This window comes from Sphaeramia orbicularis, chromosome 17 (genome assembly GCF_902148855.1).
Source record: "Sphaeramia orbicularis chromosome 17, fSphaOr1.1, whole genome shotgun sequence".
NCBI classification, from domain to species: Eukaryota; Metazoa; Chordata; class Actinopteri; order Kurtiformes; family Apogonidae; genus Sphaeramia; species Sphaeramia orbicularis.
In genome coordinates, this window is record NC_043973.1 from 2,375,916 (window position 1) to 2,402,365 (window position 26,450).

The 26,450-nt window shown below is 41.2% G+C and overlaps 1 protein-coding gene across 2 annotated transcripts; it reads left to right on the forward strand.

Moving 5' to 3' along the window:
• Positions 1-9,889: 9,889 nt before the first annotated feature.
• LOC115436603 (NLR family CARD domain-containing protein 3-like) lies at positions 9,890-26,105 on the forward strand. 2 transcript variants are annotated; one of them, XM_030159491.1, is made up of 10 exons: positions 9,890-9,962; positions 10,179-10,316; positions 10,520-10,639; positions 13,800-13,919; positions 14,354-14,577; positions 15,051-16,860; positions 17,703-17,873; positions 21,646-21,819; positions 24,064-24,237; positions 25,732-26,105. In XM_030159491.1, exons 2-10 carry the CDS (start codon positions 10,198-10,200, stop codon positions 25,739-25,741), a joined length of 2,922 nt encoding a protein of 973 aa, XP_030015351.1. In that variant the 5' UTR covers positions 9,890-9,962; positions 10,179-10,197; the 3' UTR covers positions 25,742-26,105. The 2 variants fall into 2 exon arrangements, with proteins under 2 accessions (XP_030015351.1, XP_030015352.1); XM_030159492.1 differs by lacking the exon at positions 10,520-10,639 and having other exon boundaries at positions 25,732-26,104.
• The last annotated feature ends 345 nt before the right edge of the window (positions 26,106-26,450 follow it).

Consider the following 26,450-nt stretch of genomic DNA (forward strand, 5'->3'; position numbering starts at 1 on the left):
TCATCAGCTGTTACTGCATGAGCATAGGATTGGGGTTTAACCCAGAGCCCAGTAATGATAACATCATTCATCCTGGTGTACTGCTCGAGATCCGCGACCCGGTTTTCCAGGTACACGATCCGCTTATCTTTTTCTTCATTTTGGATGCGGAGCACCTTAACCTCTTCCACCAGATTCAAAATACTTTGCTGCTGTAACCTAACAGCAGAAACTTCTTCTTCTAGAAAGTCAAGCGCTTCCTTGATTTCCTCAGTTTCCTCAGAGGACGTGGTCTTTCTCAGACCCATACTGTCAACACTTCCCACTACCCACAAGTCCAAGGTACTAATGTAAGGAATAATGAAGTAATGGTACTAATGTAAGGAATGATGAAGTAATGGTACTAATGTAAGGACTGGTGAAGTAATGGTACTAATGTAAGGACTGGTGAAGTAATGGTACTAATGTAAGGAATGATGAAGTAATGGTACTAATGTAAGGACTGGTGAAGTAATGGTACTAATGTAAGTACTGGTGAAGTAATGGTACTAATGTAAGGACTGGTGAAGTAATGGTACTAATGTAAGGAATGATGAAGTAATGGTACTAATGTAAGGACTGGTGAAGTAATGGTACTAATGTAAGGAATGATGAAGTAATGGTACTAATGTAAGGACTGGTGAAGTAATGGTACTAATGTAAGGAATGATGAAGTAATGGTACTAATGTAAGGACGGATGAAGTAATGGTACTAATGTAAGGACTGGTGAAGTAATGGTACTAATGTAAGGAATGATGAAGTAATGGTACTAATGTAAGGACGGATGAAGTAATGGTACTAATGTAAGGACGGATGAAGTAATGGTACTAATGTAAGGACTGATGAAGTAATGGTACTAATGTAAGGAATGATGAAGTAATGGTACTAATGTAAGGACTGATGAAGTAATGGTACTAATGTAAGGACGGATGAAGTAATGGTACTACTGTAAGGATGGATGAAGTAATGGTACTAATGTAAGGACTGGTGAAGTAATGGTACTAATGTAAGGACTGATGTTCAAAGGGTTCATGTGGATGTGCACAGGGGTCTGGATCAGTACACATGTTGTTGGATGTTCTAAAAGTGATGTTCTAGTGTCCTAAAATACATGTTCCTTTTATTTTAAATGTGTTTTTCTTTTCCATTTACTTGTTTTTTCCAACTCACAGGTAAGGAACCAAATATTTTAAATTCATTAACCTTGATTTTCTACATAATTAAAACATTTTGAAAAAATTCCCAAAAGTAATAAAGTCTTGTTAGGTTCTCCAATAACACACTAAGGTTGAAGTTTTGAATTTCAGAGTATTTCTGTGAGTGTTTTCTATAAAGGGTTAAGAGGTGACGTCAGCAGTTATTACTTTATTTTATGTCTGTTTCTGGGTCGCGGGGGTAACAGTCTAAGCAGGGATGCCCAGACTTCCCTCTCCCCAGACACTTCCTCCAGCTCTTCCAGGGGGACCGGATAAGCGGTGGATAATGGATGGATGGATGTCTGTTTCTTTTCATTATTTTCCATTTAAATCTTTGTTTTTCTGTTCTGATGCGTCTGTTTATCTTTGTCATTACATTCAGTTCAGACAAATCCTAAAGAAACGGACTCATTCAGAAAACATTCTCATGTATTTCATGTCTTACTTTAATAGGACAGGTTCTTGGTCAGTGTAAAAAATATGAAAGATGAGATACTGGGCTGGTTGATAGTGAAAAAGTCAGAGCCAGAGAGAGAGAGAGAGTTGTGACCTGTTTTGATGTGGACGCTACATTGATCACATGGTTCATGTAAGCCTCAGTAGTTCCAAACAAACTGCGGTGTCATGTTCGTCTATGGGACAGACAGCAGTGAGTGTGTTATTGCAGGTAAATATCCAAATAAACCACACACAAGTCTATTTCCAACTGTTGTGTCACTACTGTCTGTATGTTCGTGTCAGCTGTGCTTTTGAGTAGTGGGGTTGACCACTGAAAGGACTGACTTTATTACTGTGAAAAGTTTTAGATTTAGTAGTAGGTTTACGGAATGAGCGCAGGACAAATAAAACTCCTTACAGGCATCACATGCCATTATGAAACATTCATAAATGACAAACAGAATAAAATAAGTGTCAAAGTGGACCCATATTTGTACCTACAGTAAATGACACTAATGATCACATGACCTCAGCTGACAAACTGAACCCAACACCACTATATATATATATATATATCTATATCTATATCTATCTATCTATCTATCTATCTATCTATCTATCTATCTATATATATATATATATATATATATATATATATATATATATATATATATATATATATATAAACAGGGGCACAAGCCAAGAACACTGGCAGGTCTTGGATTAATGTAAAAATAATTTCAACACTACATGTACACACACATCACATACGCTCATCACTGCTATTATGGTCTATATTCACAGGGTGTTAAACCAGATCTCGTTGAGAAGATGGCTGTGATGTCTGCCAAACCAAAGCAGAGGACCATGGTGGAGGGAGTAAGGTGAGAATTCCACTAGTAGTTAGTATACTCAGTGCCAATGAAAACGCAACACTTGAAGATTCTTATATTTTTTTTAAATCGATGAGGATTTTTATACCATAAGCTCTTTGGAATTAATCACAGGCCATTTCTATACAGTAAAAATAAAAAATCACATCCAAATTTGTTGACAAAAAATAAGGATAAAGAAAGAAACTCAAGGACCCCCAAAACCAACAGTCACACAGCGGTCCCAGAGGTGCTGCAGCTCAGTGTAGCGGTCCTGCTGTGGTGTGGTCACACGTGCTGGTCCAGGACCAGGTCTGTCTGCAGTTGTCCAGTTTCTTCATGCCTCTGTTGCATCCTGACTATGGTGGACACATTGCATCCAAAACAGTGCGCCACCTGCCGAGCAGAGATTCCGGCCTCCAGGAGCCCCATAGCATGGCATCTGTGGTCACGTGTCAGTCTGGGCATCGCTGAGTTATTACCTCCGCCAAGGAGGTTATGTTTTTGCCAGGGTTTGTTTGTTTGTTTGTTTGTTTGTTTGTTTGTTTGTTTGTCTGTTTGTTTGTCTGTCTGTTAGTGTGCAACATAACTCAAAAAGTTATGGACAGATTTGGATGAAATTTTCAGGGTTTGTTGGAAATGGGATGAGGAAGAAATAATTAAATTTTAGTGGTGATCGGGGGTGGGGGGGCCCACGGGAGGGGGCACTGATCAGCCTTGGCGGAGGTCTGCGCTCTCCGAGTGCTTCTAGTTGCAAATGATTTTGGTGCTTTTCAGTTTGCCTTTATATACAGAACATGACCACTCCTTAACTGACCACAGTTCCTTAAGTTGAGCAGTTCATTGCTGAGCAATGAGAAAAACAAGTCTTATGAATGCAGACAAGTTCATTCAAGCGTGACAATAGCTCAACCCGTCTCAGGTTGTTAAGAAATTGTCTGGGATTATCTTATACAGGTGAAACTTAAAAATATTGCTGCAGCTCAGGAACAATAAAACACATTCAGATGTTGTGTTTTCATTGGCACTGAGTATAGTAATGGGTCCAACAACACTGACGTGTCGGTGCGTGTATCGAGCACAAAGAGCGACACCCTATGGCAGGTCATCTCTATCACTATTCGCCACTCCCACAACACGTCTGCTCATTTAAACGCTGTAAAAAAAGGTGTCCAAAACACTGTAAAAAAATGGCGTAAATTCCCACATAAACACAGTTTTTACGGCGTCATGTACTGTTTCAACAGCGGCGCAGAAAGTGTCGTCTTATGGCTCTTTAAAACGCCATATTTTATGGCGTTCTGTGACACTTTTGATGTTGTAAAAAGTGGCGTTTTCCTGTATTATTTTCATCTGCACCCCCTGGCTTTTCACAGCCACTACAGTTGAACTCTCATCAGCCAATAGGTAAAGACAGCAGACAGACCACACCAATTCACCACTTTGCTGCTGATTGCATGTATTTCTTACCTGCTGTAAGGAAAAGCCTGTGTATGTGCACAGCTGCTGTTTTCATTCATATTTTCACACAGACTCACCATATGAAAGGGTGACTGATACCACTGGGACAGCCTCAAACAATTAATGTTCAAAAGATTAATGTAGTTTAATGCCCGAAAACTGTGATGAATCATCACCAGATGTTGTGTGGACATCTTTAGTCATGCCCACTTTCACCTCTCCTGAAACCAAAATAAAACCCCCACTTTTATGGATGCTAAATGCATTAAAATGTTTCCTCCCCACAGGCGCACATTGTGGAGAAAAAGCTCAACATAGCTTCATGTCCAAATACAGCTGTCAATCAATCAATCAATCAATCAATCAATTAATCAATCAAATTTATTTATATAGCACCAAATCATAACAAAAGTTATCTCATGGCACTTTACATATCGAGTTGGTTGAAACCAGACTCTAAGCCAATTTACAGAACCAACAGAATCCTCCAGGAGTGAACACTAGTGAGTGGTGAGAGTGGAAGGAAAAAGTACCTTTAACAGCAGAAACCTGGAGCAGAACCAGACTGAGGAGGATGGACGAGTGACAGGAGGAGAGAGAGGGTTAAAGAGAGAGAGGAAAGGAGGAGAAAGAGAGAGAGCGATAGAGAAAGAGAGAGACTGGGGAGAGGGGGAGAAGCAGGGGGAGACACATGGATGGAACTGATGCACAGAAAACTGAACTAGAACTGACAAAAGGAGATCAGCTGGAGTTAGTATAAGTACTACAAATACAAGTACTGACAGTGGATATACTACTACTACTACAAATACAAGTACTAACAGTGGATATACTACTACTACTACAAATACCAGTACTAACAGTGGATATACTACTACTACAAATACAAGTACTAACAGTGGATATACTACTACTACTACAAATACAAGTACTAACAGTGGATATACTACTACTACTACAAATACAAGTACTAACAGTGGATATACTACTACTACTACAAATACAAGTACTAACAGTGGATATACTACTACTACAAATACCAGTACTAACAGTGGATATACTACTACTACAAATACAAGTACTAACAGTGGATATACTACTACTACTACAAATACAAGTACTAACAGTGGATATACTACTACTACTACAAATACAAGTACTAACAGTGGATATACTACTACTACAAATACCAGTACTAACAGTGGATATACTACTACTACAAATACCAGTACTAACAGTGGATATACTACTACTACAAATACAAGTACTAACAGTGGATATACTACTACTACTACAAATACAAGTACTAACAGTGGATATACTACTACTACTACAAATACCAGTACTAACAGTGGATATACTACTACTACAAATACCAGTACTAACAGTGGATATACTACTACTACAAATACAAGTACTAACAGTGGATATACTACTACTACTACAAATACAAGTACTAACAGTGGATATACTACTACTACAAATACAAGTACTAACAGTGGATATACTACTACTACAAATACAAGTTTGTGATGTGACTAAAGGTGAGCTGCTGCTGAGTGGATTGTGAACAGGTGTCTGTGATTACTGAGAGGGAGAGACTCTGGGTTTGTGGGATGTAAAAGGCAGTTGGTTAGCAGCATGCAGAGAAGCTTGTGTCTTGGCACTGTGGGAAATAGTGATGGGACTTTTGGCTCTTTGAAGGGAGTCGTTCAATCAGGAGCCGTTCACTGAAAAGAGCCGTTCAACAGACTGGCTCTTTTATGTTTTTTGCATTATTTTGAAAAACCAGTGTTTTAATGACTAAATAGGCTACATGTGATGATTGACATTACATTTTAAAGGTGTTTAATTGGCAAAGCAGTAAATATTATCTTACTGTAAAAAAGAATAGTTAATTCAAATGTGTGGACTAAAAACATGACATGAGAGGTGACAATAGACAAATGATGGAACTGGACCAAAAACATTACGGGACATTATGTGGACTAGCCTGTAGCCTAAAAATGAAGAAGAAAATAAAACATTTTGTTATAAAATAACATTAAATGTGTGTATGCCCATCTTTTCTTTCTGAAAAGTGCTTCCAAATACTCCTCCTTTTTCTTTGGCTCATTATTCACAGGTGGTCACTCACTCACTCACTCTCAAACTTTTCTCCAGTTTTGACCAGTCTTCCAGCTCCTCCTCCTCCAGTCTTCCAGCTCCGCCTCCTCCAGTCTTCCAGCTCCTCCTCCTCCAGTCTTCCAGCTCCGCCTCCTCCAGTCTTCCAGCTCCGCCTCCTCCAGTCTTCCAGCTCCTCCTTCTCCAGTCTTCCAGCTCCACCTCCTCCAGTCTTCCAGCTCCGCCTCCTCCAGTCTTCCAGCTCCTCCTCCAGTCTTCCAGCTCCACCTCCTCCAGTCTTCCAGCTCCTCCTCCTCCAGTCTTCCAGCTCCTCCTCCTCCAGTCTTCCAGCTCCACCTCCAGTCTTCCAGCTCCACCTCCTCCAGTCTTCCAGCTCCTCCTCCAGTCTTCAAGCTCCACCTCCTCCAGTCTTCCAGCTCCTCCTCCTCCAGTCTTCCAGCTCCACCTCCTCCAGTCTTCCAGCTCCGCCTCCTCCAGTCTTCCAGCTCCTCCTCCTCCAGTCTTCCAGCTCCTCCTCCTCCCGTCTTCCAGCTCCACCTCCTCCAGTCTTCCAGCTCCTCCTCCTCCAGTCTTCCAGCTCCTCCTCCTCCAGTCTTCCAGCTCCACCTCCTCCAGTGTTCCAGCTCCTCCTCCTCCAGTCTTCCAGCTCCTCCTCCTCCCGTCTTCCAGCTCCGCCTCCTCCAGTCTTCCAGCTCCTCCTCCAGTCTTCCAGCTCCACCTCCTCCAGTCCTCCTCCTCCAGTCTTCCAGCTCCTCCTCCTCCAGTCTTCCAGCTCCTCCTCCTCCAGTCTTCCAGCTCCTCCTCCAGTCTTCCAGCTCCTCCTCCTCCAGTCTTCCAGCTCTGCCTCCTCCAGTCTTCCAGCTCCTCCTCCAGTCTTCCAGCTCCGCCTCCTCCAGTCTTCCAGCTCCTCCTCCTCCAGTCTTCCAGCTCCTCCTCCTCCCGTCTTCCAGCTCCGCCTCCTCCAGTCTTCCAGCTCTGCCTCCTCCAGTCTTCCAGCTCCTCCTCCAGTCTTCCAGCTCCGCCTCCTCCAGTCTTCCAGCTCCTCCTCCTCCAGTCTTCCAGCTCCTCCTCCTCCAGTCTTCCAGCTCTGCCTCCTCCAGTCTTCCAGCTCCTCCTCCTCCAGTCTTCCAGCTCCTCCTCCAGTCTTCCAGCTCCGCCTCCTCCAGTCTTCCAGCTCCTCCTCCTCCAGTCTTCCAGCTCCTCCTCCAGTCTTCCAGCTCCTCCTCCTCCCGTCTTCCAGCTCCGCCTCCTCCAGTCTTCCAGCTCCGCCTCCTCCAGTCTTCCAGCTCTGCCTCCTCCAGTCTTCCAGCTCCTCCTCCAGTCTTCCAGCTCCTCCTCCTCCAGTCTTCCAGCTCCTCCTCCTCCAGTCTTCCAGCTCCTCCTCCTCCAGTCTTCCAGCTCCTCCTCCAGTCTTCCAGCTCCTCCTCCTCCCGTCTTCCAGCTCCGCCTCCTCCAGTCTTCCAGCTCCTCCTCCTCCAGTCTTCCAGCTCCTCCTCCTCCCGTCTTCCAGCTCCTCCTCCAGTCTTCCAGCTCCACCTCCTCCAGTCTTCCAGCTCCTCCTCCTCCCGTCTTCCAGCTCCTCCTCCTCCAGTCTTCCAGCTCCTCCTCCTCCAGTCTTCCAGCTCCACCTCCTCCAGTCTTCCAGCTCCTCCTCCTCCAGTCTTCCAGCTCCTCCTCCTCCCGTCTTCCAGCTCCGCCTCCTCCAGTCTTCCAGCTCCACCTCCTCCAGTCTTCCAGCTCCTCCTCCTCCAGTCTTCCAGCTCCTCCTCCTCCAGTCTTCCAGCTCCTCCTCCAGTCTTCCAGCTCCTCCTCCTCCAGTCTTCCAGCTCCTCCTCCTCCAGTCTTCCAGCTCTGCCTCCTCCAGTCTTCCAGCTCCTCCTCCAGTCTTCCAGCTCCGCCTCCTCCAGTCTTCCAGCTCCTCCTCCAGTCTTCCAGCTCCTCCTCCTCCCGTCTTCCAGCTCCGCCTCCTCCAGTCTTCCAGCTCCGCCTCCTCCAGTCTTCCAGCTCCTCCTCCTCCAGTCTTCCAGCTCCTCCTCCTCCAGTCTTCCAGCTCCTCCTCCAGTCTTCCAGCTCCGCCTCCTCCAGTCTTCCAGCTCCTCCTCCTCCAGTCTTCCAGCTCCTCCTCCTCCAGTCTTCCAGCTCCTCCTCCTCCAGTCTTCCAGCTCCTCCTCCTCCAGTATGCTCACCTCACGCTTCAAACAGTTGTTTTTTTGCTAACCTCTTGCCATGAGACATGCGCAGTGCACAAGCACTTTTTTTTTCTGCTCGAACATTCTCCTCCTGCCCAATGCCCCCCCACTGACGCTAAATTTACAGGCAACTGGACACTCCCTCCTTAAAAAAAAAAAAAAAGAAGGGCTCTTTACAAAGACTCGGTTCCCATTGTTCATTTCAAAGAGCCGTTCAAAAGATTTGATTTGTTCATGAATGTCACATCTCTAGTGGGATAAGAGCTGGGAGTCGTTCGCGGCTGTTTAAGGCCACCGGCGACGAAGACAGCTAGCATAGGGGGTTAGCTGTTCCAACACTAGGAGGGGAGGCTGGATGCCTCCTGTAGGAGGAAGTGGGTGAGTTAAGTGCCAATTTATTTTATGTATCTTGTGTGAGTGTATGTGTTTTAATGTGGGGGATAGATGGGCGGGAGCTTTGCCTGGGGAATCACCTGTGAAGAGCAGCGAAGGGGGGCCCCTGCCTCTTTTGGGACTCCCGTGGTTTGCCGTGCTGAACACGGTGTGAAATAAGGCCAATGTGTTAATTGCAGTGCCTCCAGTAGAGGGTGCTAGTTTGTTGTGTTTGGGGTGAACCTTAAGCTTTGCTGTGATATTTGGAAGTGGGTAATGGTGGGGGCTGTTTCCTGAGTGAGATAGCGCAGAACTCCCCCAGCCACAGCTCACACTTTTTTTCCTCCTCATTTATGAATTGTGTGTTTTATTTGGAATAAAGATTATTGTATTGTGCTGCTTTCTCTGGGTGATTATTACATGGCTCTGACACCCTGGTTGGAAATCGCATTACATTACAAATGTTTAGTTTGTGTTCCTTTGTGTAGTTTGACCACAGCTCAGGTGTTTTTGTGCTCATGGAGGCAGAACACATGGTTGTGTTTATAGATTTATTGAAGTTGTGACAGGATTGAGGACATTCCCTTCTCTTTCTAATCCAGGGGTGTCAAACATATGGCCCGTGGACCAGAACTGGCCTGTCAAAGGGTCCAATCCGGCCCATGGGATGAATTTATCAAATGGAAAAGTCACACTGAACATATTTCAGATTATTCACATTTATTTAAGTGTAGTCTGTAAATGTAAACCTTTTTAATGTAATTGCACTTGGATGTGGAGGTGTAACAGTATTTTCCTGGTCTGATCCACTTTAGATCATATTCGTATGTGGAACCTGAACTCAAATGAGTTTGACAGCCTTGGTCTAATCCAGGGGTGTCAAACTCATTTTAGTTCAGTTCCACATTCAGCTAAATTTGATCTGAAGAGGGCCAGACCAGTAAAATAATAACAGAATAATATATAAATAACGGCAACTCCAAACTTTTCTGTTTTAGAGTGAAAAAAGTAAATTTACATTATGAAAAAGTTTACATCTACAAACGATCCTTTCAAAAGATGTGAATAACATGAACAAACTTTAAAAAAATAAGTGTAATTTGAACAATATTCTGCCTCAGTTTATCATTTACACATGTACATTCTGACTTACAGATCACAGTGGATCTACAAACACACAAAACATGCAGTAACAGGCAGAGTCCACAGCTGATCCAGTTCCATGTGGAAGTGAAAGTATTCAGAGTTCAGACTCCATTTTGACAGATGAACAGAAGACGTCTGGTTCAGGGTGAGTCTGACATTCAGATCCTTTTCCTGTTTTAGTCTCTCCGGGTGTCGACTGGAACTGTAAACATGGATGTAGTCACTTCCAGGCTGAGAGTCCACGAGGTTTACTGGACTCTGTGTCCACTGGCTTATTTCCTGTTGTGTCAATTTTTGTGACTGATGAACACTGTGTTTTAGTGACATGAGCTCACAGTAGTTTTACTGTTTGTCCTTTCAGACTGACTGAAGTTCACAGTATGAGTCTGAGTGTGGATGAAGTGGAGGACGGAGCAGAATTATCCCATTATACAAACAGGGGTTTGTCCATAAAGGAACCTCCAGGGGGCAGTAATGAACCAGGACCCTCTGATCCACAGTGAGTCCACTGTCACACACCTTTAATATTTGACTACAGACATAACAGGACATGATGAGTCCACTTTAAAGTCCAAATGTCTCCTTCAGACAGAATAAAAACACACATCAATAATAACCAAAGGTGATAGAAAATGAAGTGTTCACATGTGAATAACACTAACATACTGTCCAATCCAACTGTTGGACTTGTGTTGTTTCCAGAGGTCAGTATAACAGACCCAGAGCAGAGTCTCCAGTGTCCACATGTCTGTCCATGAACAGTGACTGGTCCAAGGACAGTCCTCCATACTTTAGTCCTGAACCTGGACCTTCAGACACAGAGTAAGAGACTGTTTATTCTTTAAAATGATCTGCAGGACATGTTTTAGCAGTGATTTCATTTCCCATCCAGAGTCTATTGTGACATTTAACTCATATTAAAGCTGTTTGACAGAGGCCTCGATGCAGATGGGTCAATATATAACTGAGGGACTGTGGAAGTCCTTGGGCTATGTCTTGCATACATCTGTATAAAAAATTAAAAAAAAAATAAAAATTAAAAAGTGTTTTATGTTCATTATGGTCATGTCTTTAAAAATTCCATTAGTATTTGATAATGGAAAAAGTCACTTATCAATAAATAATTAATAAATGACTGGATATACTAAAATATCAACTAAGTAACTGTTTGAATTTAATAACAACCACCTTCTAATTAGCTAAATGATAATAAAATGAACAAGGTCAAAAATTGTTTTGTGTTCTTTTTATTCAGTTGAGATAATGACAGATATTTCTTTTTTGTCAGTATGTCAAATTTTATATGGAAAAACCAAATTGTATGTGTCCGAGAAATTACTTTCAACTAAGTTACCCGTGACAAACAAACCTCTAAAGGAAGTGTGTTTATTCCAAATCACATGACCTGCTCCACATGATGTCATTTCCTCCTGAAGAAAACACTGGCAAGACTCTAAGTTCTTTCTCCTCTTTCTTAGTTATTTAATATAAAGTAGTGTGGGAGTCAAGTGTGTATTTATGGCACTTTTATGTCACCTGTGTTATGACAATATCTTTATAAATAACTTCAATTTCACTTTGACTCAGTTGTATATATGTGTAGGAGCTATTTGTCTATTTAGATTTAGTTCAAAGTTAATTTACCTTTTCTGTTTAGTAATTTAGTATTTTTTGCAAAGTGTTTATTTTTGGTTTGTTTGCTTTTTGTTTGTTTAATATTTAGGATATATTTATTGATTTTCATGGTTCTTACTTTCATTCTTTAGTATTTAGCACCTTTTTGTTTTGTGTTTTCTTATTGGTTTAGACTGTGGGCACCTGGGTTTAAATAGGCAGTACCAACTTAGACCATCATGCACCTGGGTGGGCCTATGGTTTTTTACCAGTCAGTCAGTCAGTCAGTCAGTCAGTCAGTCAGTCAGTCAGTCAGTCTGTTTGTCTGTTTGTCTGTCTGTCTGTCTGTCTGTCTGTCTGTCTGTCTGTCTGTCTGTCTGTCTGTCTGAATGAATGAATGAATGAATGAATGAACAGGAGAGACAGCAGAAAGGCCTTGGTTGTTGTTCTCCTGCAAAAAGCCTGAAAATAAAGCACATGGAATCCATCTATGGTATGGACATTGTGTTTTTGACTGCGTAAACCACAAACCTATGGTGCATCTAGTGGTTATTTGAGTTATGTTAAAGTCTTAAGTTCAGTGACTTTTAAGTTGTTTAAATTGAATGACAAATAGCTGCTCCAATATGATATTTAGAAGAATCTTTGTGTAAAAATGCCATGTGGTGTCATGGTTATGTTGATTTTAGGGCTGAAAACAGCACAAATGTCAACTCGACCTGTCAACTATGTTACCCTGTAAAGGGAACTCAAAAAGTCCCTCAACTGTACACTAACCCAGACCCAGAAAACAGGATAAGTGCAACGGGAAGTTGAAGAGGGAGGGGCTTTGGACCACAATGTCTCACAGAAGAAGAACTGACATTCATTTGGCTGTTACAGCCAGTGTTGTGCAAGTTACTTCCAAACTATGATATATTACAGATTACTGCTATTTAAAAGTAATTCCTTACATGACAATATTACTGTCTCAGACTAGGAGATAGTAACACATTTATTAATGATTGTATTTGTAGTAAATCTTTAAAGTGTATATAAATATTATAGTTTATATTGAAAACATTTGATTATGCAAATCGGATTGTGTGTGAGGTGACTAAAAAAGTGTGTGTGAATGGTTTGTATGGATGCTTTGTGTTATACAGGAAAAAAGTGTGTTTAAAAAAGCAAATGAAGCAGAATTAATTTAATCATTAGGGGGTGGAAACTTTGATTTGACCATGTTGTTTGGTTCTTTGTTTTCTGATGATTCTATGTCCTCGAAATAAAACTAAACTAACTAAGAATTGTAATGCATTACTTGACCCTTATAGCAGAGTTAGGTTTAGTAATGAGCATACGTCCATGTGGACAATAGACTGTCCTCTGCCGTCTTCACCCACTGGCTGAACACCAACAGGAAATAGAACTGATGCATTTTTGATTCCTTAACGTCTTGCAGTCTTCCTGTTTTGTTTTTTGTTTTTTTCATTTGAGTAATTACATTTTGGACAAAAGTGTGTTGTAACACAAGTACTATTGAACATGTACTGAGTAAAATATTACTGAATATTGATTAGTAATGCCTTACACTACTGTGTTACAGCAAAAGGTAATCTATTACTGTAATGCTTTACTTTTGTAATGCATTACTCCCAACACTGGTTACAACACACTTTAAATTCACAGTCAATGCCATTAAATTAGTAAAAGACAGAGGTAAGGACAAAAGGACACATGGACAAGAAGTTGGTCTGAAGTGTCAGATGTCTTTAACATGTGTAAATGAAAATCCACAGCAGCATCTTTACTAAGTTACAACTTGATGAAAATTCACACAAATGTGTCATTTGAGCCTCAGAGCATTTATTTAGTTATTTATTTATTTATTAGGATCCAGGAGCAGTTTTGTCCTGGTGTATTTCTACATCTGAGCAAATCATTTCTGTCAAATTTTTATATTAATTTTACATGTTGTGGTTCTACTGAGGCTGATTATTTTTCAATAAATAATGAAAATATCAGGCTCAGTTTTTCTGATGTTTACTGGGATTGATAACAGTTTTTATGAAATATGAAACAAATCAGAGATGTTCAGTCTGGAGGCATCTGTTTATTTAACATGTTCTGACATGGACGTAAACTACCAGTTGACAGGTATTCAGAGTTAAACAAACATGAGACACTGATTCTAGTTAAACTTTATTGGTTAAACAACAGTAGAGACATAACAGGACATGATGTGTCCACTTTACAGTCCACATGTGTCCTTCAGACAGAATAAAAACACACATCAGTAATAACCAAAGGTGATAGAAAATGAAGTGTTCAGATGTGAATAACACTAACATACTGTCCAATCCAACTGTTGGACTTGTGTTGTTTCCAGACGTCAGTATAACAGACCCAGAGCAGAGTCTCCAGTGTCCACATGTCTGTCCATGAAGACTGACTGGTCCAAGGACAGTCCTCCATACTTTAGTCCTGAACCTGGACCTTCAGACACAGAGTAAGAGACTGTTTATTCTTTAAAATGATCTGCATCTGTGTGGTGTGGACACACTTAGAAATGCTGGGTTGTTTTCAGAACCCGACCGCTGGGTTAAGGCTGTTGGGTCACAGGTCAGGTGGGTTTGACTGAACATGGGGTTAAAAAGAATCAACAGTGCATTGGGTTGGACATGAGAGCTGAAATGGAGGCTCATCATTCCTTCCAGCTGCCATTTTCAGACAGACTGTGAGTTGAGGCGGCTCAGTGGTTTACACTGGCACCACTCAGCAACAAGGTCCTGGGTCTGATCCCCAACCAGACCAGGTCCTTGACCCAGCACAGAGTTCCAGAAATGAGCTGACAGAGTTTAGAGTGTAGATGTGATCCTTTGAACAGCTGATCTGAAAGAATTTTGAAGAAGCTTCTTCTGAACAATGTGTTGATGTCCACAGAGAGACGGAGAGGACTCATGTTCCTGAGGTGGAGCCACCGTCCTGTTCTTTGTGTCAGAAGGTCCAGAGTGATCCAGCCCGGACCAGCTGTGGACACTGGTTGTGCAGACAGTGCATCACTTCTAACTGGGACCAGTCTGGTTCATCAGGAGACTCCTCCTGTCCCCAGTGTGAAGAAGCATCCAGAACAAGAGCTGAGCTGCAGATCCACAGCTCTGTCCAAAGTAAGACTGGACATCTGTCTGAACATGTCTGCAGGTCACTAAACACAACATGTGTTCAACTGTCACTGACTGAGCAGCACAACAAAGAACATCTGAACTGCATTAGACTGAACTACATTTTCTATCATATGTTGGAAATTATCAACAAAAACATCCATTTTATTTCACGTTGATAAAATAATGTTTTATGATGGATGATGGTTTCAGAAAGGAACTCACTGTAATTTCAATCACATTAAGGATTACTTGGTCAGTGACAATCATCTTGTCCATGTTTTTAGAACTGCTTTGGAATTATTCCTGTTTGTATAAATCAGATCCATGTCTGATCAGTGGTTTCCATAGTAACAGGTCTAGGGTTTGTCATTTGGAAACTGTTGTCAATATGAAATAGTATTAACATTCACTGACAGATGAAAACAGATATTTTTACTCAACTGTGTGTATTTCAAGTGTTTGTTGTCTGGTTGCAGTTGAACATAAACTCAGTCTGAGGAGCAGATGTGAATGTGTGACTGAAGGAACTGAGGAAACAGGAAGTAGAACCCGTCTAAACCGGATCTACACTGAGCTCTACATCACAGAGGGACAGAGTGAAGACGTTCATACCCAACATGAGGTGAGGACGCTGGAGACAGTTTCCAAGAAGATCATCCAAGAAAGTCCAATCAGGTGTCAGGACATCTTCAAAGCCTTACCCGAGCAGCAGAAACCCATCAGAGTGGTTCTGACCAACGGCGTGGCTGGAGTTGGAAAAACCTTCTCGGTGCTGAAGTTCACTCTGGACTGGGCAGAGGGTTTAGAAAACCAGGACGTCAGTCTGGTGGTTCTGCTGTCCTTCAGAGAGCTGAACCTGGTCACAGATGAGCAGTACAGTCTGCTGACGCTGCTCCATGTTTTCCATCCAACATTACAGAAGGTCACAGCAGAGCAGATCACTGTCTGCAAACTTCTGTTCATCTTTGACGGCCTGGATGAAAGCAGACTGTCACTGGATTTCCACAACTGTGAGGTTGTTTCAGACGTCACTCAGAAGTCATCAGTCAACGTAGTGTTGACCAGCCTCATCAAGGGGAACTTGCTTCCATCAGCTCTCATCTGGATAACATCTAGACCTGCAGCAGCCAATCAGATCCCTCCTTCATGTGTCGACAGGGTAACAGAGGTCCGAGGCTTCACCACTGATGAGCAGAAGGAGGAGTACTTCAAGAAGAGATCCACTGATGAAGATCTGTCCAACAAAATGATCTCACACATCAAGACATCCAGGAGCCTCCACATCATGTGTCAAATCCCAGTCTTCTGCTGGATCAGTTCTACAGTTCTGGAGCACATGTTGACTTCAGACCAGAGAGAAGAGCTGCCCAAGACCCTGACAGACCTGTACTCACACTTCATCATGGTCCAGACAAAGAGGAAGAAGAACAAGTATGAAAAAGGACATGAAACAAGTCTAGAAGAGATGACAAAGGCAGATATGGAAGTTCTTCTGAAGTTGGGGAGGCTGGCGTTTGAGCAACTGGAGAAAAGAAACATGATGTTCTACCAAGAAGACCTGGATCAGTGTGGTCTGGACGTCACAGAGGCCTTGGTGTACTCAGGAGTTTGTACAGAGATCTTCAAAAGAGAGACTGTGATCTTCCAGAAAACAGTCTACAGCTTTGTTCATCTGAGTGTTCAGGAGTTTCTGGCTGCAGTCTACATCTACCACTGTTACACCAACAACAACACAGAGGTTCTGAAGAGGTTTTTGGGAGACCAGGACAGGGACTCAGAATCACTTTCCATGAAAATGTTCAGGTATTTCACAGTCAATGACAGCCTGGATGTTTTCCTCAGAAAAACCGTGGAAAAATCCCTCAAGAGTGAGAATGGACACCTGGATCTGTTTGTTCGTTTCCTTCATGGCCTCTGTCTGGAGTCAAACCACAGACTTTTAGGAGGTCTGCTGGGTCGAAAAGAGAACAGACCAAAGCTCATCCATAAAGTCATCAAGAACCTGAAGGAGATGAACACTGAGGACATCTGTCCTGACAGAAGCATCAACATCTTCTACTGTCTGACAGAGATGAAGGACCAAACAGTCCATCAGGAGATCCATGAGTTCCTGAAGTCAGAGAACAGATCACAGAAGGAACTGTCTGAGATCCAGTGTTCAGCTCTGGCCTACATGTTGCAGATGTCAGTGGAGGTTCTAGATGAGCTGGACCTGAAGAAGTACAACACATCAGATGAAGGAAGACGCAGACTGATCCCAGCTGTGAGGAACTACAGAAAGGCTGAGTAAGTACTGATGAGAATATGAACAGTATTAATCATAGACTGAATATGAAGATGGATCACATGACGCTCTGTCTTCTGTTTATGTAAAAATGAAATATGGGAACTGCCATGATGGTTGTATGATCAGAGTCAACAGAGTAGAGACACTGGGATGTGAGGTCCACCTACCAGATGACTGATGGGTTTCTGTTTGTGTTTCTGAGGGATTCTTGACAGTGATTGGTCATTGAAGCAGTTGATCACTCTTTAAGATCTTCATGTAACTTATTCAAATCAAAGTAATTAGTAAAATGATTTCTTTAATAAATATCAGCCTAATGAACATTTATTGGATGTATGCTTTGATTTTGTAGTTTGTCTGAAGTCCCATAGAACAAGGAGAACATTATGAACTATACTACATCCAGCCACTAGAGGGAGATCGAGGGTGTTTGGATTTATTGTTTGAAAGCTTTCATTACCTCCGCCAGGAGGTATTGTGATCACTTTGCTTTGTGTGTTTGTTTTTTTGTTAGCAAGATAACTCAAAAAGTTATGGATGGATTTTCATGTAATTTTCAGGAAATGTTGATAGTGGCACGAGGAAGAAATTATTAAATTTTGGTGGTGATGGGGGGGGGGGGCAGATCTGTCTTGGTGGAGGTCTGCGCTCTCTGAGTGCTTTTTTGTGACATCTGTCTTTTATACACGTCTATTTTATTAATGTGGTTTTCTTGTCTTTTTTAAACCTTTGAAATGTTCACAAAACTGGTGTCACACAACACCATATCCTGACCTTGGTAAGGCTCAGATGTTCAGTAAATGTGTTAATAATTAATTTCATGTAAATTCTGTATTTATAGACTTTCTAACTGTGGACTCTCAGACACTCACTGTGAAGTTGTGGCCTCAGCTCTGAAGTCTAATCCTTCACATCTGAGATTGTTGGATCTGAGTGAAAACAACCTACAGGATTCAGGAGTGAAACTGGCATCTGGACTGGAGAGTCCAAACTGCAGACTGGAAACTCTGTGGTTAGTTCACTGCAAACAGATCCATCTGTTTTCTGAACCGTTCATTCCTCTTGAGGGTCATGGGGGTGCCAGAGGTTCTCCTGCTTATCTATAGATGAAGGTGAGGTCCACCCTGTTCACTACAGTAGTGTCACAGACAAACAACCATTCATTCTCACATTCACATCTATGAGCGATTCAGATTTCCCATTTGAACTATTAAGAAAGGAGGATGTTTGGAAACTGGAGAACCCAGAGAGAACCCATGCAGACAGGGGGAGAACATGCACAGCTCACACACAAACGTACACACAGTTGGTGCTGGAATCAACCTTCTGCTGAGAGGCCATAGTGCTAATTACTGTACCACCATGTGGCCCAGTGAAACAACAGCTGTTCCTGATCTGATCTCATACAACGAAAAGTTCAACTAGTATAGAGTTTATATGTTTTACTAACGGCAGAGCCTCATCAGAGATGAGAACAAATATATGAGGGATCTTGTTACAATTTTAAAAAAAAAACCCTTTTCATAAGACATATCAAAGTGAAATCCAAAATACCTGTATTGCATTTGCTTAAAAAAAAAAAAAAAAAAAAAAAAAAAAAAGATTATAAATTTCTAAGTTGAAATGACCAGAAACATAAACAACAATGTGTGTGTTTATGGATTCACTGACAGACACTGAAAATGGAATTATCTGAAATACAGTATAATGATGTACATCAGAATCCACTCCATCAGTACAATAGAGTCATGACAGATTCATCAGTATCTAAACACAAAGAATTTAAAGAAACTGAAGAACACCATGAGCAGGAAGATCGTTATTAAAATGTTCACCAACTTTATTCAGACAACAGTTAAACATGGGGGAAGAGTTTACTTTGTGTTCACAACAAATACAGAATAACCACATGATGAAGTACTGCATCTGTTAAAACAGACAAGATGATCATAAAGTTGAAACTGTAGAATCTGAACTGAATCTAAAGCTGTAAAACTGCTTTTTTAGACATGTGATTGACAAAAGATAAAATAAGACAGAAACTATAAAGAGTGTAAAACAGCATGAGCCAAAATGACGGAGGTGAAAGTTCCAAACTATGTCCAAACTACAAGTAAGTCTGGAGTGTTCACCTTTATGTGTGCAGAACGTCTGAAGGTTCTAGGATGAAAATCACACAAGTCAAGTCATTGTTCAGGTCAAGAAAGTGAGGAGTCCAGTCACAGACTTTTCCAGAAAAGCTGGACATTGTTAAGAAAGGTTCAACAATTCTGAAGCTAGCAAGCCGGTCACAACCAGGAAAAGGATTAGTCCTCCACTAACTATGAGCGGTCCCCCCAGTACCCACACAGATGATCTGTACAACAGAGGAGTTGAACTCTTTTTGGATTTTGTGTACAAATCAGAATTTTTCGTGAGTAAAATGTAGCTATTTTCCTAAATAGTATTGCAAGTTAATGAGGTCATTGATGCTTCTTTAAGCCTCAGTCACAAAGCTTCGTACGAACCCATCTCCCGGTTTGTATGAGTTCTGGAGTTCGTAGGCAGTCGTAGATGGAGCAGTAGTTTCTTACGGCTGTCTGATGAAGTCAGCACAGCTTCCATTCAAAACGCAAGAACATCTTGAGGCCGCCGTGAGAAAAGGATGTGATTTTGAAGTATCTCTGCAGATTTGTTTCAAGTTTATTTTTCTGTTAATAAAAGACTTTATTCTTTGTATGTTCTGCACTGTGCGTTTGAGACCAGTCATTCACTCCGTCTTGACAGTTTGTATTTGTATATATTAGGCCTGTAACGGTACACAAAATTTTCAGTTCGGTACGTTTTTGGTTTTGAAAGCCACGGATCGTTTTTTTTTTTTTGGTTAGGTACGGGAAGAAAGAAAACCCCTCAAAATATCTTTAATGCATTTATGAATTTTTGAACATTCTTCCACCAATTTTTGGAGACAATAGAATGTAGAAAAACAGGAATAATATAATTCTGCTGCTATAAATCAAATAGAAAATAAAATATTACTAAATGTATTTTAAACATTAGTATTGCTCTTTTCCCTGAAAGGGAGTTTTGAACAAACAACAAAAATCTAATCACATTTCTGTCAGTTCACATTCTGCATTAAAATGACAAAAAAATTCCACATGAAGTGCAACATTAACAAGAGGGCAAATTGGTATTTCTGTTGAAACAAACTGAAGAGCAACACTGACAAATAAATTAACCAAATTATTTATTTTAGGACAAATAAACTGTTTAGGCCACTATGTGTACTTGTGTGTGTGTGTGTGTGTGTGTGTGTGTGTGTGTGTGCAGGATGCGATTTGTCAAAAACATGGGGGGGGGGGTGTTACTTTTTTTTTTGTTTGTTTTTTATGTTTTTTGTCGGAGGCGGGGGGGCGGGGTTATATGTGGGGGTTCGGTCCATAACTAACGTAATAACTAACACTGACGTGAAACGATAGTGAAACTTTACATCCTTTCAACTTCACAACTTCTTACTCCCAGGTTCTATTCCTCTATGATACAGCGTGTGTGTGTGTGTGAGTGTGAGTGTGAGAGAGAGACAGAACTAGTGTCAGTGTTTCAGAACTACCGTAGTTCCTAGGGGCCAAACAACGTCCGTCTTATCTCCATCTCTTTCCTGGTTGTTGTCTTTCACCTGAACCTGAACTGATCCAAACTGGACTGGACTGATGGTGGAGGGTCTGCAGTCTCTTCCCTTCAGGTTGACATCATATTTGTTGTTTTTTTTAACCTTATGTCAGCTGCTATTTTATATTTCGAGTCATTGTGCACTAGTTCCATATGACCCTGTGGAACTTGCACGGATTTAAAGTTCCGCATTGAACGACGCCTTTCGTTCCTTTTTCTTTTTCTCATCATACTGTGCCGTTTCGGTACAGCTGTGTACTGAACCGAACAGGTGTGTACCGAAACAGTTCGGTTCGGTACGTGTACCGTTACAGGCCTAGTATATATAATGGTCCATAAATCGTTCGCACAGTGTTCGTAGCCGTTCGTAACGGCATTTGTGACTGAGGCTTCATGTGTGTTGCAGCTGTAGCTGCAGTAGAAGGAGACTGTGCACCCCGGGTTTGTTTATTCAGTAAAGGCATTTATTGTGGCTACAGGAGTTATCTATCTGAGATGCAACGGCTCTTTATACTACATTTCTGCATAATAAGATGGGTTTTATAACCATAAAATAGTTATTTAGGGCTGGATTGATTCAGACGGAGCACTACTGAAGGCCCAGGTGTGAAATGCACAGTCCGCCACTGCTCAAAACAAATCATAATTTCAGTCTTTGTTCACTCAAACAAACATTAAATCAGAGATAAAGTGAATATTCAGCTCAAACATTTCCGTCAGTGACAGTGGTGGAATACTGATCTGCATTTACTGCAGGACAGTACTTCAGCTCCAGTGTCAAAGCTTTAGACTTCTGTTGATGTCATAGAGAACATCATCCACTGGGGTTTTCATTTCTATTACATCAAACCATGAAAACACATTCCAACTATTCCAACAGTTTTACACTCACTAAATACTGAGATTAATGTTAATAATAAGGAAATGTTTCCTCTATTTTATGCAGATTTATACACATGTATAAATAGTGTGTAAATATTGCACTCTTTACTGTTTACATTTGTCTGACAGTTTAGACATTTGAGTTTACACAAATAAATCTGAAAAAACAGTCTAAAACATGTGATTAAACTCTAAACATATAGAACTGGATCCTTAATAGATTTAATCTACATCATTGACTCTTTCTTCAGGATGAGGAGATGCAGTTTGTCAGAGATCAGCTGTTCTTCTCTGGCCTCAGCGCTGAAGTCCAATCCTTCACATCTGATAAAACTGAGTCTGGGTGGAAACGAGCTGAAGGATTCATCACTGAAGGAGCTGTGTGGTTTCCTGCAGAGTCCAGATTGTAAACTACAGAGTCTATGGTCAGTTCACTGGTAGTTTTATATAGTTCCATTTTAGGAGCAGCTGAACCTCATTTATGAACAAACATAACTGACATCCATAATGTTGTTTTACAGTCTCAAGAAAAGTTCAGTGAACCCTTTGAAATGTTCTAGTTTTCTGCATGAATTGATCATAAAATATGATCTAATCTACATGTCAGTCACAAGTACAGACAAATACAATGTGTTTAACCTAATAGCACAGAAACACTAATAATATTTCATGTCTTTATTGAGCTCAACTATTAAACACTCACAGTGAATGTAATGATTGAACCTCCTTTTGCGCCAATAATGTTAAACAAGTGTTTTTGGAGCTGCTGATCTGACCTGCACAATGTCCAGGGACATTTCTGATCATTCTTTCTGACACAACTGCAGCAGCTCAGCTATATTCTTAGGATGTGTGGTGTGAATGGCTCTGGTGAGTTCAGTCCACAGCGTCACTGTTGGATTCAGCTCTGGGCTTTGACTGGCTCTTTCCAAAAGGGGATTTTTCTATTTCTGAAGCCGCTCTAGTCACTTTACTTCTATGTTTACATGTTCATAAACTCAGGATTCCATTTTGTCCTCCATGATTGGAGCTGCCGTGGCCTAGATTGGCTGGAGAATCGGCTGGAGAATCGGCTTGTGACCGGAGGGTTGCAGGTTTGATTCCCTGGACTGGCAGAGAGTTGTTAGCTGATGTGCCCTTGAGCAAGGCACCCCCCCCCCCCATTTGTTCCATGGGTGCCTGATATGGTGAGCCCACTGCTCCTAGCATGCAGTGTGTGTGATGCATGATCTACAGTAGTGATGAGTTAAAGGCAGAAGACAAATTTTGGTGTGTGGTACATGTTTACATGAGTGACAAACAACTACTGACAAAATAAAGATTCTATTCTATTCTATTCTATTCTATTCTATTCTATTCTATTCTATTCTATTCTATTCTATTCTATTCTGTGACATCATGTGGTTCAGGTCCTGATGCAGAACAGTCCCAGATCATGATGCTCCTCTACCATACTTCACCGTATGGATGATGTTCTAGGTTTCTGTCAAACCTAGTGCTGTGTGTTCTTCCAAACAGTTCCAGTTCCATCAGTCTGAACATGGTTCCATTAATGTTGTAAAGTGTTCCAGTGCTCTTTGGTCAGTTTTACACATGCACTGATGTTTGTTGTAAAACTGCATCTTCCTCTGTGGTGTCATGCACTGGACATGAGTGTTCTATCTCTGATGTGGAATAGACTCATGAACACAGATGTTACCGTCTTCCAGTGAGTCCTTCAGCCTTCAGCTGTTCCTCTATGGTTCTTTTTTTTTTCTGTTTCCACTCATCGTTGTGTCCTTGCAGTCAGCTTGGCTGGGCGTTCACTTTTAGGGAGAGTAGCCACAGAATTCAATCCTCTCCATTTGTGGACAGTTTGTCTAACTTAGACTGGTGAATCCTTAAAGGCTTTGAGGTTATTCTCAATCAAGAAATGATTGAACAGCAGCATCTGGAAACATGTCCAGTGCTTCTCCCAGGTTTGTGGTTTGTCCTTTTGGATCTTGTATTTCTGCACAAAAGGCAGGAAGTGGAAGAGGAAACCAGGCAGAAGAGGGAGCCCCCTTCACTCACATGCAAATCAGCAACTCTGGATTGAAGGTCTTCCGAGATCTTTGTTGTGAAATCTGGTTGACATGAGCAGATGCTTCTTGTGAACATCCAACTCCAGAGGTTTGAGTGTTTTCATGAGTCACAGTGGCTCCATGCACGGCTCACATCTGCTTTCATTGATTACAATTCATGTTTATGAATTCTTAACTCTAATCCTCCTCTGACAGCGTAAACCTTGTTATCTCTTTTTAGAATCATTAGTTTAAGGGTTCACTTCCTTTTTCCAGTTCCACTGTGAGGGTTTAAGAGCTGTGCACAATTAAGTTATGAAATATTATCATAGTTTGTGTGGTTTTGGATTAAACACATTCTGTTTGTCTATACTGGTGACTGAGATGCAGATCACATTTTATGACCAATTCATGCAGAAAACTTTGAGGGTTCACATAGTTTTTGTTACCACTGTATAGTTTCTGCAATTTGTTTTGTTTTGTTTTTTTTCTTTTGCAGGTACAAAAATCAGTCAGTAAAAACTGTTTGATTGAAATGAATGTTGAATATTTCACATTCATATTGAAAACCTAAATATATTTAACTGAAATGTTAATTTCAATCTCCATCATTTATTCTTTACTCAGGCTGTGGGACTGCAGTTTGTCAAAAATCAGCTGTTCTTATCTGGCGGCAGCTCTGAAGTCCAATCCCTCACATCTGATAGAACTCAACTTAAGTCTGAACAACCTGATGTATTCAGATGTTAAAGAACTGGAGGACCTTGTTCGGAGTCCACACTGTAAACTGAAGAAACTGATGTAAGTAATGCAGGGATTAAAGTTCTCCGTCACCACGACGGATTTCCGTCAAATGGAAAAATTGAGGGGGGAAAAAAGTCATATTAAGTAACTTCCTCACGTGTTTTGCGGAGTCCAGTCGACACCGCGATCCTGTCCTGGGTCTGCTGTCCTGAATCTGCAGGTGTTGAACACAGGTACAGGAGGCTGACAGGTTTAACAGTGATGATAATAAGATGACTTCTTTATTTTTATGTCGGGAGGAGAGATTGATGACTATTTCTCTTTGGAAGGAAACGCTGCTCATTCTGTGCCTCAGAAACACATGGACAAGTTCAGCTTTACCGAAGTTCAGCCTCCAGACTAACTTTAGTTTAGTGCTAACAAGTAGCTTTCATTCTGAAAGAACCACAGCGAAAAGGGAAGAAGACAGAACTGATCTGCATGGACCTTCATGTCTGGGTTCATAGCTGATCTCCTCTTGCCGGTATATGACTAGTGTGTGTGTGTGTGTGTGTGTGTGTGTGTGTGTGTATGTGCCCTTCCCGTGCGTGCGGCTGTGCGCGCCGGCGCCTTACGTGGTTACGCGCCCGACTGCATAAGTGCTTTATTTGGACCCGTTTAGCATCTTATTTCTATCTGTGTGGTACAGTACGAAGATAAAACTGAATGAATGAGTAACACCCTTGGTATTTGCAAAGCCACTGTATTTTAAATCCCCTCAGAGAGGATCTGGAACGGAATAGAATTTCTGTTTCAGCTGACGTAATTTCTTCCAATCAAAAGAGAACATGCTATTGGCGGGAGGGGGTTGTGGACGCAGGTTTGACGACGTACAGATCATTTTGGCTAGCATATACGACATCATGGACACGTTTGTAGAGGAAGGAGCTGAAGTGGGAACTATTGAGAGATGCGTGAAAAATAGGTGGAGGTGGGCGTGGCTTGATGAGAAGGGAGACGATGGAACTCCAATTAGATCATGGTGCAAAAAAATGAAGCAGCCTCACTCATTTTTTGCAGTAAGGTTTTCTTCTAGTTATTATTTTCACTTGCTTCAAAGGTTTTCATACCCTTTAAAATTAACCACAGAACACCAAAATTGACCTGAAGCTTTAAAAATTTTCTGGGGGAGGACCCCCAGACCCCCCACCAATACCACTCATGACATTTTTTCTATCCATGTTACTAATCTTCTACACCTGTACACTCTCCCATTCAGTGCGTTTTACAGTATTGCCAAATTTGACTATATAAACTTGTACGCTATAGTAGTATTGTATTGCATCATTTTTAATAGTGGCCAATGATTTTGACCAGAAGAAAATTTTCAGTCAGATGAAAAATTTTTGCTTTAATACCTGATGTAATGTCACTTTGTGCTGGTTTGCCGAACACCTCCATGATTAGAAGTCTGTTTGATTATTTTTATGGTTTCCTCTGTTTGAATAAATTAAGAAATGTCTCAGTAAACTTTTATTTCTCATCTCTGTTTGTATTTTCTTCTTTCTTCAGATGGAAGTGATCTCTGTTATTGGTCACTGTGATCAGGACTGTGTGAGGACCGGCTGAGTCCAGATGATCGACAGATGTTAAAGCAGCAGCACATCCTCATTTCATTCTCCTCTCAGTTCTCAAATTGTAGCTCCTCATAGGCCATAAGGTGAACCATGAAAAGTGGCTAGAAAATGATTTTCGTTCCCGTGTCTGGGCACTACTTTTTAAATGCATTTTTGTTTAGACTGTACCCTCATGGACTTTGGGTTAAAAGTTCTCCGCAATATATCATGCAGTTTTTTTGTCACAAGCCATAAATCTATATGAATATTAAATTAAAAAACGAAAATTCTGTGATGCTAGATTCACTTGTTTTATTTATCAACATTCATTTTAGCTACACAAAAACTCTCACAAATTGATATTTATACACATTAACATTTTAGACAAGTCTTGATCAATTATTACCATGCAATGTGAATGTAGACCATGAAATCTTGGAAATTTGTGGGAAAAAGCTTCTACTGATTTCACATATTACACATGGTGACTTTAGCCACACACAAACACACACACATCAGTGTAACAGCATTGTTTGACATTTACAGTGTTTACAGTTGCAGGGTTTCTTTTCTTCTTTTAACAATGATGTGTTTGTCATGTAACAATACATGTTTTTTAATAGATCTCAGTCTGTTTTTTTACACAGTACACTGTAAACTTTTATTTTTGTTCAA